The sequence below is a fragment of the Squalius cephalus genome (genome assembly GCF_949319135.1).
Source record: "Squalius cephalus genome assembly, chromosome: 18".
In the NCBI taxonomy this organism is placed as follows: Eukaryota; Metazoa; Chordata; class Actinopteri; order Cypriniformes; family Leuciscidae; genus Squalius; species Squalius cephalus.
The window spans coordinates 32,347,301-32,359,901 of record NC_137139.1 but is presented as its reverse complement, the minus strand read 5'-3'; the positions used below and the strand labels follow the sequence as shown (position 1 = coordinate 32,359,901).

Sequence of the window (12,601 nt, the reverse complement as noted above, 5' to 3'; positions counted from 1 at the left end):
CCTGACTACGTCAGACTTCGTACTTCCGCTCAATTTCATTTCGCTTCTGTACTCAGTCTGAGACAGCGACCTGTCTCTCAGTTTTGCTCCGGCCTGAAAACAGCCGGCCAATCAACGAACAGAGGGCGGGCTGAGAGCCGTGACGTAGAAGCTGATTGTACCGGGGATGCATAGATTTACTTCACATAATCTGCAAAAGTCTTTCACAGCCATGTTCACTCCGGTATTTCGCTCGATGGTTTTGTTTTCGCATCATGCGGCTGAGCCATGTCATAACCAAACCCCCCCGCGAGAAAGAAAACGCTTTTCAATTATGCCATTCCAGACTCTGTTTACGAAGCAAAGCGAAGTAGCAGAGTTCGGTATTACCACTCTACAAAAACCTAGGACTAGTGCGAAAAAGTAGTTTTTTCCCAAAATCCAAAATTATTTAAAATTGGCGAATTAACGGTTTATAGCTTTAATCCATATTTACTTGCAAATATTGTGTTATCTCCTGTTGTAACAGCAGCTTGCTGCCAATAGCTTGGTTATGTAACACGCTTTACGCACACCAACAGTCTTGTAGTCGATCTCAACTCTTTGGTTACTTTTTTAAACAAAATGCAAACAGTTACATACTTCAGACGGTGAACATCAAGCTTTGTGTGGTAAAAACTGTATGCGTTCCCCCACCAACCTTCTAACTCTAAGGGTAAAACACCGGTTTAAAAAACCCTCAGTGCACATACTGCCCCAAAATACATATAACACTGGCTCCAACACACATTCTAATTACACAAATAATTATTTACGGTAAAAAACATTACTGCAGATTAAGTATTTTCAAAAACAACAGTTACTGTAATAGTATGAATTGTTGCTGAAATTATGCATTAGGTCCACTATAGTGGAGACGTTTTCGACATATTGCTCATTTTAAAATAAAATATTAGGCTACTTGCAAATACAGTTTAAATGATTCTCTACCTATGTTCTCTACCAGAAGCCTACGATCGGTCAATGAGCGACGGCTCGTGGTACCATCACAGAGAGCCACAAAATCAAAATGTTTGTGTTATAAATCAACATCGCATGAAATAAATTCAAGTCCGATTTTTATTAATTTACAGTATAAAGGCTAATTTTCATCTGTCCCAGACAGTTCTTAAAAAGCAACATAAAGACTTAAAAGAAAAAAGATCGCAAAAGTAACACTTAGAATGCAAAACAATGATAAAAAAGGATAAAGATATGCCTAACTGACAAATCATATGTTCTAATGCTCACATAACTGATTATTGAAAAGCTACGGCTTCAAGTTAACAAGGCAGATTCATTTCTATAATGTGGCAGAGTGAAGTGAAGTTAAATTATTTAACCAGTCAGATGAGAAAAGCACTCGCGATCTTCCTCTGAGGAAAACGCCGCTTTGGATATCGCATTAGTGCGTGCAGACTCAGCAAAAGTGAAACCTGAAACCTGCAGGCCTATACACTCAGGGCCGTACCCACCATTAAGGTCCATTAAGGTCCTAGAGAGGCCCGGTGCATATAGTGAAGTTATACAGCAGGTGGATATAGGCTATGTATATACTTGCCTTCCTGAGTTTTCAGAAGCGCCCCCCGAGATGACAACAATAGAGGAATTAAAGCATAAAGCCACTGGAGGTCAGAGGAGGAGGAGTGTGCTGGAGCTGGCAGGGCTGCCAACTCTCACGCAATTGACACTTTTCACACGCTCTCACCCCACACATCCATTTTCTCACGCACAGAAAAATTGCGGCGCAAAGATGTACTTTTAATATTAAACTAATTCTCTCTTAGATTCCGTCAATTTTATTACGAAATTCAGACAAAAATACACTCACCTAAAGGATTATTAGGAACACCTGTTCAATTTCTCATTAATGGAATTATCTAACCAACCAATCACATGGCAGTTGCTTCAATGCATTTAGGGGTGTGGTCCTGGTCAAGACAATCTCCTGAACTCCAAACTGAATGTCAGAATGGGAAAGAAAGGTGATTTAAGCAATTTTGAGCGTGGCATGGTTGTTGGTGCCAGACGGGCCGCCTGCTCAGTTACTGGGATTTTCACGCACAACCATTTCTAGGGTTTACAAAGAATGGTGTGAAAAGGGAAAAACATCCAGTATGCGGCAGTCCTGTGGGCGAAAATGCCTTGTTGATGCTAGAGGTCAGAGGAGAATGGGCCGACTGATTCAAGCTGATAGAAGAGCAACTTTGACTGAAATAACCACTCGTTACAACCGAGGTATGCAGCAAAGCATTTGTGAAGCCACAACACGCACAACCTTGAGGCGGATGGGCTACAACAGCAGAAGACCCCACCGGGTACCACTCATCTCCACTAAAAATAGGAAAAAGAGGCTACAATTTGCATGAGCTCACCAAAATTGGACAGTTGAAGACTGGAAAAATGTTGCCTGGTCTGATGAGTCCCGATTTCTGTTGAGACATTCAGATGGTAGAGTCAGAATTTGGCGTAAACAGAATGAGAACATGGATCCATCATGCCTTGTTACCACTGTGCAGGCTGGTGGTGGTGGTGTAATGGTGTGGGGGATGTTTTCTTGGCACACTTTAGGCCCCTTAGTGCCAATTGGGCATCGTTTAAATGCCACGGCCTACCTGAGCATTGTTTCTGACCATGTCCATCCCTTTATGACCACCATGTACCCATCCTCTGATGGCTACTTCCAGCAGGATAATGCACCATGTCACAAAGCTCGAATCATTTCAAATTGGTTTCTTGAACATGACAATGAGTTCACTGTACTAAAATGGCCCCCACAGTCACCAGATCTCAACCCAATAGAGCATCTTTGGGATGTGGTGGAACGGGAGCTTCGTGCCCTGGATGTGCATCCCACAAATCTCCATCAACTGCAAGATGCTATCCTATCAATATGGGCCAACATTTCTAAAGAATGCTTTCAGCACCTTGTTGAATCAATGCTACGTAGAATTAAGGCAGTTCTGAAAGTGAAAGGGGGTCAAACACAGTATTAGTATGGTGTTCCTAATAATCCTTTAGGTGAGTGTACGTTTGACGCTTGTAAATGTGACGTGACAGATCGCTGAGCGCCTCAGTTCAAGTGCACGTGAACCGATCATCTGTTACTTTTTTATTTAAAGATGCAGTACAACTTACTGAAAGTATACATAATTTCGACCAATTAGTGTTTTTCAACCACGGAAAGAGGTCAATATAACAGCAGGAGAACAATTATGTCACATAACGTTACATTTAGCCTACCTCAGGAAAGCCATTTAATGACCATAGCATGTTAATTGAATAGAAAAAATAGCTAGAGAGGAGATTTTGCTGAGTACTATATTACATATTTATTATATTTTTACTTATGTCATTAAATAATTGTTATTATAAAAACGGCATTATATTTATAATTTGTTATTTTTAACCTTTAATACCAGCATATTGGGCCCTCTATGTTTACAGCATTAGGTGAGATTATTTTTTTAAATAAAATTTAAAATAAACAATATCCAAATTAGTCAATATTGAATCAAAATCGGAATCAAATCACAAGAATGGAATTGAAATCTTGAAATTTTTGTCAAGCAATAATAAAAACTGTATCCTACCAGTCATTGTACAATGTAAACATTGTAACATGTTGTCACTAAACTTCATAAAATTCTATTTAGTTACCAAAATGTAACTAGAGTTTTTGAACGCTATCAAATACATTTTAAAGACAAACAAAATGTGCAGAGCCAACACTGCAATCTTCAACTCGGGCGATTTAACAAATACATCTGAATATGAGTGTTTGTTGATTGTTTTAATAAAAGATGGATTGATCTGCACACATTAAATTCTTATTAAAAATAGGAACATTTGATAAGGCATCAGGTGTTTCATATCGGCCTGCAGTGAAACTATTATATCCTCTGAATCAGGGATTCCCAAACTTTTTTTGTCAGTCAAACCACTTTGAGCTAAAATATTTACTTTGAAGTTCATATTTCAATAATCTAACAAAACCTTTGCAGATACATTATCTGCTGTCGGTTATTGGTCACATGCATGTAAACAAATACAATATTTCAGTTTTTTTAGTAAGTGCTTTATTTTGAATCACAAACTATTTAATAGGAAATCAATACAAATGTGAATTTGTATTAGATTGTCCTGCTACTCTTCATCATCGTCGTCATCATCATCCTCATCATCGCTCACACACACTCTTCCTCGTGTGTGAATGAACATGGCCGCACTGAACTCTGGGCCGGTTCTGCTCGGGTCTCCTCTACAGAGAGAGGAACATGATCCATTTCTACAAAAGATGAACATCAACTTAAACACACTATTATTTCAGTGCAGATCTTCATTCAGAAACAAATGACACTAAACTCATGTTTTGACCGCGAGTGTGTTAAAAAATGATTAATAAAGAATAATCATACCCTCAGAGGGTTTAAATCTGTTATTTGAAAGTTTGAAAGATGGTTGTTTAATGCTGATCTAACCAGCAGAAGACACTAGCCGGGTTTAAATCCCAGTTGCGCAGGCGGGGCATGTTGTCACACTGCGTTACAATGAGCCCTTATTAGATGATATTCTATATACTGTTCTTTTTTATGAATTCTACTGAGAAAAGGGTGAATAAAGACTGAGAGTCAATGTTCAGAAATTATTAATTATTATCAGGGGCGATTCTAGGATTTTAATTTTAGGGGGGCTCAGCCTCCAATGAGTGTATGATTTAAAAAAAGGTACCTTTAGTTTAGGGTCTAATTCGCACTATTAACTAGTCGCTTAACATGCATATCGGCTGTTTACTTATAAAGTCAGGGTTTTATGTTTTCTTGTAACGTTCAGAGTTCAAACAGAAAATCTGTTAATATCAATCTGCATAATATCATTAGTTATAGCATTTATTTTAATTAATATTTTTGAGTAAAGTTTGAATAGATTGGTATTAAACCGGGATGAAATATCTGAATAACTCACTGTATTGGAGTTCTGCATTGCTCGATCTGATATAAATCGATCAGTGATCAAGCTTCAAGAATTGCTGAAATGAGACATTATGGGCGGAGATACAAACTGCAGCTTCTATTCTGCATATCAATCAGTTCGAGTCAACCCTTACTCACAAAATAAGTGCTGATGGCAGCTCTTTTATGTGGGAAAAGAGTGAGGAAATGTGCTTTTTACATGATGCTTAAAGGGATTGTTCACCCAACAATAACAATGCTTCATCATTTACTCACTCTCATCTCATGTTGTATGAAAGATATTTTGAAGAATGTTGGTAATCAAACAGTTGATGAACCCCATTGACTTTCATATGGTTGAACTATTCCTTTAAATGAAGAGGAGTGTGCTTTACATGTGTGATCACTTGATTTATCAGCTATGTAGGGCTGTTTTGGCCAAATAACTAAATTCAGGTCAATTATTTTCCCTTCTTTCATTAAGACTGCAAGTAAATGCATATCCTGAGGTGCATCATAATGTGTGGATCTGATTGAAGATCCATATAGAAGCTTTTGTTCATCTCTGATACATCAAACCTGCAATCTCAACCAATTAATGTGTAATTGTAGCCTACTTCTTAAAAAGCCATTAAAAATATCCGTTGCATAAATAGCAGCATGCATAAGTAAATTTAAACTATATAATTTGTGTTGTGAAGGTGTAAATCTACATTTTCATGAAAATCCAAGTTTGATTTTTATTCTTTTCTTTTTATTTGACAACGCTGTGTTCATTACACAAGAAAATTATACAATAAATAGATACAAAAAAGGCTAATTTTTATCTGTCCCTTCCAGTTCTTAAAAAGTAAACTAGACTCAAAAGAAAACAAAAGTAACACTTAAAATGCAAAACAATGATACAAAAGAATAAAGATAACTGATAAAATCATGTTCTAACACTCTAACACTCACATAACTGATTATTGAAAAGCTACGGCTTCAAGTTAACAGTGAAAAGACAGATATTAATTTCTCTAATGTGGAGTGAAGTGAAGTGATTTAACCAGTCAGATGAGAAAACAGTCAAAGCAGCCTGCCCGACTTTAATGCAACAAGAGTCATTTGATCAACAATCATACAATTTATGTGTGAAAAAAAATGCATCTGACAGTTTGGCAGGTTTATTGGCTTCAAAGGCTATTCACACTCAATCCAAATCAGATTATTTCTGATTGGAATCTGATATAAGTGATTGTCTTTCATTTTCTGGAATAACTGCATATATATGTGTATATGGCCAAAAAATAACACCAGCACCATCGAGGGGTTTTCTTGTCTGTGAAACCGGGGGCTTATGTTTAAGTTTCACGTGGCATGAGAAAGTGACAAGCTTCATAAAATACAATCAGAGCGGTCAGACAAACAATTTCCAGAGATGAGACTGCAATAGGATTTCAAACCACATTTGAATGTAGCTTGAAACAGATTTGTAAATCGTATTTCATGTGAACTAAATATGATCGGATATGAACACAAATCTGATTTGGATTGAGAGTTTGAACAAGTGATTGGAATGATATAGTGGTTTAAGACACTCTGGTATCTGTAAGAAGATCTTCAGAGTTTTCTACACAAACTTTCAAGGCGACGGACACACAATCACTGCAACTGGTTCCCATTTTTAAAAAAACATGCAGGATCTGTAAAAAAAACAACAGAAAACTGAGCTTAGTGAAAAACACAATTACAAGACATCATGTAAACCAAACCAAATAAAAAGGTCAAAGCTTAATTTATACATTTCAGCAATACTCCGTCTAAGATAAGCGATACTTCTCATGTCTCGGCTGCGCAACACGGGCGCAAAATGTGTGGAGAAGCCAATCGATTGTAATCTAGTAAATGAGAAATAATTGAAGCGCTCTGGTCAACCACTATAGAGTTAGTGTGGCTATAGAGTTAGTGTCTCTATACAGTTAGTGTCGCTACTATAGGGTTAGTGTCTTTATAGAGTTAGTGTCGCTATAGAGTTAGTGTCACTATAGAGTTGGAGTCGCTATAGAGTTAGTGTGGCTATAGAGTTAGTGTAACTATAGAGTTAGTGTGGCTATAGAGTTGGTGTCGCTATAGAGTTAGTGTAGCTATAGAGTTAGTGTCACTATAGAGTTGGAGTCGCTATAGAGTTAGTGTGGCTATAGAGTTAGTGTGGCTATAGAGTTAGTGTAGCTATAGAGTTAGTGTGGCTATAGAGTTGGTGTCGCTATAGAGTTAGTGTAGCTATAGAGTTAGTGTGGCTATAGAGTTAGTGTCTCTATACAGTTAGTGTCGCTACTATAGGGTTAGTGTCTTTATAGAGTTAGTGTCGCTATAGAGTTAGTGTCACTATAGAGTTGGAGTCGCTATAGAGTTAGTGTGGCTATAGAGTTAGTGTAGCTATAGAGTTAGTGTCACTATAGAGTTGGAGTCGCTATAGAGTTAGTGTAGCTATAGAGTTAGTGTCACTATAGAGTTGGAGTCGCTATAGAGTTAGTGTGGCTATAGAGTTAGTGTGGCTATAGAGTTAGTGTAGCTATAGAGTTAGTGTGGCTATAGAGTTGGTGTCGCTATAGAGTTAGTGTAGCTATAGAGTTAGTGTGGCTATATAGTTAGTGTCACTATAGAGTTGGTGTCGCTAGAGTTAGTGTGGCTATAGATTTGGTGTCGCTATAGAGTTAGTGTGGCTATAGAGTTAGTGTCGCTACAGAGTTAGTGTGGCTATAGAGTTAGTGAGTGATTCAGAACCAGTGAATGTGGTTTACAGGTTTCACAGAAAGAGCATGATGTGATTGTGAGCCAAACAGTGTTGTCAAGTGTTTTTCAGCTTTAGCTATATTTCCATTTAAAATAGTTGGCAACACTGGAGCCAAAAAGCTCAATACAACAAGAAATTAAATGAAATAAAATGTCATCATGCTTTAAATAGTGGTGGAAATGATGGGCACAGAAGAGTGACTTCTGAATAAACTGCTTGTCTTCAAAAATGTACATCAGTTACATCGGTCCAATCAAATAGAAATAGGACATTAAAGTTACGTTACATGACTGCATGTTGTAACCACATACTGTACAGGTCTGGTTTGTTTTTTACTCTGGTGAGAAAAAAACATTAGAGGGAATATTGCATTTCAACTACATTCTTTGACATTATTTTAAACATTCAAAAACAAGCAAATTAATGAATTAACGTTCAGATGAATCACAATCTTTTAACCTGTTAATAGATAGACAATCATTCTGCCTCATCCTTAAACTCTTCACTCAGAGCTGACTAAATCAGTAGCACTTTAAGCACTTGAGGTCTTCCTCTGAGGAAAACGCTGCTTTGAATGTCATGAAGAAGAGATCGCATTAGTGCAGACCGGAGACTCAGCTAAAGTGCGCATCGAGGTGTTTATATCGTCCGGAAAGGCCTATGCTCTCTGAAACCTCTGAGTATGCCTTCACACACACAGGGTTATTAAGGTCCCAGAGGTCCGGTACATAATGAAGTTATATTGCGGGTGGATTATGTATATGATGTATAGGCTACTTGCCCTCCTGAGTTTTCAGAAGCAAACGCCCCCTAAGACCACAACAACTAGAGGAATTAAAGCATAAAGCCACTGGAGGTCAGAGGAGCTGAAAGGTTTTGGGCTGGAGGAAACTGCGTCTGTAAAATACAACAAGAATAAGAAACAATTAGAGGATTAAAAACTGCAAATGAAATGACTCTTATCCTGACCATCACATAATCCTGATTCTGTACATTACAGACATACAGATATTATAGTAATATACTCACTGTTGACAACAAGCGTGGCATTCCCCTCACACACTTTCTTTCCAGTGTAGGCTTCTGCTCTATATAGTCCTGATCTGGAGATGTCCACATTCTGAATGATTACAGATAAACGTCCTTTTCCAACTATCAGTGAAACTCCAGGTTCTGGAGGATCATCATAGACCCAAGGCTTCTGCGCAATAACTACAGCATATTCCTTCTTGTCTTCTTTAAAAATAATCTTTACTTCATCTGCTTTCTCCACTTCATCGATGTCGAAGGATATTGTAACATTCTGTCCATCGATCGCCTCGAACTTCGACCCAGCAACAACCAGAGCTGCAAATCAGAACCACTGTATTAGAATAATGAGGAATAATCTGACAGTACCGTTTCTTTTGGTTATAGCCTACGAGTATCCGAGTATCCGCAGATTAAATCAACAGTCTATCTCAGGGTGAGCTCCTGCTTATTGCTCTTGCAGGACAGTAGAAGTGATTTTGCGGCACTATGCGGGACACGTGTGTGAGATATACAATACTATTATACTAGGCTACTATTAAACAACGCATTGCGTTATTTTCCCCGCTCGAGCTACAACATGACGGCTGCGCATATTTAAACGGCAATCGGTTTTTTAGTATTATATTTCTTATTGTTGTGGTATTGTAATTTCAGGGGGGAATAACGGAGTGTCTTTACGCCAAGTGCGAATAGCCCTTCTTCACACACACTGGCGTCTGGTTGGGACAGTCAAAACTGGAAGACAGAAAGATGATTTTGACAGCGGTAGTGTTGCGGTAAAGCTCGTGTCGGAGAGTTTTGAAGCAAATCGAGCATCAGTTTGAATCCGCCTTTTGCCGAACTCGCTCTACTTTTTCCCATCACTATCAGCTCGGAAAGCCATTTATTTTCAATAAAAATTTAGAAAATATAAGATATAAAAGTGGAAATGAAATGAAGTTTCTACTGTGTGTTTAATGATAGAGTGTTTATCGGTTAGAGTCCTATAAGGCGGCATCCATTTAATAATCTTAATAAATATAATCATACACTATGTTATAATCGCGTTTCATGTAGGCTACAACAACACTGGGGTGCAAATAGCCTATCTGCCACTATTTATAACGAGTATAAAATAGCATCTAACTAGCCTACTATTTAGCCTACACTTAGCCAATTGCAAAGAAAATAGGTCTATGCCTACTGCTATTTTTACATAGTGTAAATATAATCTTTCGCTATTTTCACTTAATGTAAATAGAATCTATCGCTATTAAAACTTAAATAATACAGACATGATTGAAATGCGGGACACGGATTACGTCTTGCGGGACAAAGCTCCCGGTCACCCTATAGTTTACCTGATAAAAGTGTCAAGTTGACAGCGACAATGGTTTTCATCTTTTGCTCAATAAATATCCAAGTCTGCTCAAAGCTGAATCCCCGTTTGAGTTTCTTCACCGTGCCGGTTGGCTTTATAGGCTATGCATGGCTCCTTCCCAACGCACAACGAAACAGCCAATAGGGAATGATCGACGCCTCCCGCCTCCTCCCCTCTCCTTTTTTTTTTTTTATTTTTTTTTATTTTTTGCCTCCTCCCCTCTCCTACAAGCGGTTCTCTGGCGTTTAATACGCATTGGCTCAGTGACCTATCTGTCTGTGGATGTAAGAGTGTTTGGCACATTAGGCTACGGCACACACATTAGGATAAGTCCGCGGATAACCGATCGCAAGATCTGTTGCAAAATAGCGCATCTGGAGCTGGTGCATAAAATTCTGGCTTATGGAGAGCACAATGATCTTATTCTTAATATACCCTGGTGGAAAAAAAAACTTGTAGTGTGCTTAAGTGCATTTAAGTGTACTATATTTGTATTACCAGTTGGCCTACAGTACAAATGCATTGCGAGTGTCTTCGAAGCGTATGATTGTGTGTAAAAGTGAGTGAGGAACAGATAGAAAGAGCAAGGAAAATCAAGGAGATAGGCAAATACAAAGTGATACGAGCAATATTGGGATAGGAAGTGATTGGGTAAAAGAGTAATCTGGGGTGTGCCAATCAATGTAAAATGGAGGATCTAAGTCAAATTTACGAAGGGGAAGGAAGAGGTAAGATGGTTGCAAACAGTCAGGGATGGAAAATGTGACAGTGAGGGCATTGTGATAGTTTTTGATGATGAGATACTTCCAACAAAAGTAACATTATAGGATACCTGAGTTATAATGTAAGAGAATACATTCCAAAACCAGTAAGATCATGTTTTAACTGTCAAAGATTTGGTCATGTGGCCAAAAAATGTAAAGGAAAGAAAAGATGTGCAAGATGTGGGGGGAATCATGAATTTGAGGAATGTAATCGTAGTGCACAGGCACAGCCAAAGTGCTGCCAATGTGGTGGGGGGGGGGGGGGGGGGGGGGGGGGGGGGGGGGGGGGGGGGGAATCAGTGTGGCATTTGGAGGGTGTGCAGTAATGAAGAGAGAGAAAGAAATTCAGCAAATAAAGACACAAGTATCACATATGCAGAAGCAGTGAGAAGGATCAATCAAAAATAAGGAATTGAGGGAAGATCCAAAATGACTAGACAAGCTATGGAAGTACAAGAAGAATCAGTTGAGAGGAAAATGTTGGTGGAAGTACAACAGTTGGTAACTTTCATTGCAGGAGTGATAAATGCGACAATGGAAATCAAGTCAAAAACAGAGAGAATCCAGGTAATAGTAAAGGCTGCTCCACATCATCTTGATATTAGTGGAATAACATGGGAGGAGCGGGTGAGAAACGATTTGAATGCACAAGCAAGTCAATATAATAATTAGAGTGTAAGTAAGTATTAGACATGATATAGGAAGAAGGAATTGGAGGGGGATGTATAACATTTATTAAAGAAGGCCTATCAGAGAAATAGAAAACAGAGGCGATAGCAGCATGGATTAAAGGAGTACAACTGGTAATAGTTCATTATTATAATCCTTATAAAATGGTAAAATGAGACAAATTAAAATCTAAATCACATTAGAGAGAATTCAGTAACAAGCATTAATATTTTGTTGTGGAGATTATCCTTCTTCTCAGCATTATAGGTGGAGATGCGAAAGATGCTAATCCATTTAAAGAGACAGTTCACCTAAAAATTTAAATTCTGTATACATTTCTTTGTTCTACTGAACACAAAATAAGTTATTTTGAAAAATGTTGGTTGATTGAAGTGTCAATCACTAATGGATTATAGTTAGGAAAAGAAGACCCAAAAGCGGGAATATGTAGCAAATCAAACTTGCGACTCCTGGCCTAATGGTGTCCCGGAAGGTGTTGTGCCAAATTCCGACCCCCTGCCAAATTATTAGGCCTACCCCCTAGTTGAAATCAGTACCTGCCTAATCCTAACCCCTCCCCCACAACTAATCCTCAACACCTGGTTTATCCTAAATAATTTGTAACTAAAACTATTAATGCATTTTAAGTTCATTGAAATAAAGCTGAACATAAAAAGGGCCTATAATATTAGGTAACGAAAATTAGAAATGTTGCCTAGCAATAGACTGAAATAAGTTGAAGTTGAAGCACTAGAATAATTAACTGGGAAGAAATAAAAACTTAAACTTAAACTGAAAAATAGCTAAATTCTATATAAATAGCCTAATTTAATATATCCCAAATTAAACCGGGTGGAAATCGTTACTCAAACCCTGCGGTCGGATATCAGTCATAACCTTTTTTACTGTGATATGGTCATATATATACATATAGATATAGATATATATACATATAGATATATGGTCATAACTCATATCTTCATTCAGAAACAAATGACACTAAACTCATGTTTTGACCGCGAGTGTGTTA

The 12,601-nt window shown here is 38.0% G+C and overlaps 1 protein-coding gene across 1 annotated transcript in view; it reads right to left on the bottom strand.

Annotated features, from left to right (window-relative positions):
* The window catches only part of LOC307146182 (uncharacterized protein), a 70,701-nt gene extending 60,476 nt beyond the window's left edge, over positions 1-10,225 (bottom strand). Inside the window, exons 1-2 of the mRNA XM_079850062.1 lie at positions 10,119-10,225; positions 8,776-9,093 (exon numbers count right to left, since the gene is read on the bottom strand). Of these exons, the coding sequence (XP_079706188.1) occupies positions 8,776-9,093; positions 10,119-10,158 (358 nt within the window). The 5' untranslated portion in view covers positions 10,159-10,225. The remainder of the gene's footprint in view (positions 1-8,775; positions 9,094-10,118) is intronic.
* Between the last annotated feature and the right edge of the window lie 2,376 nt (positions 10,226-12,601).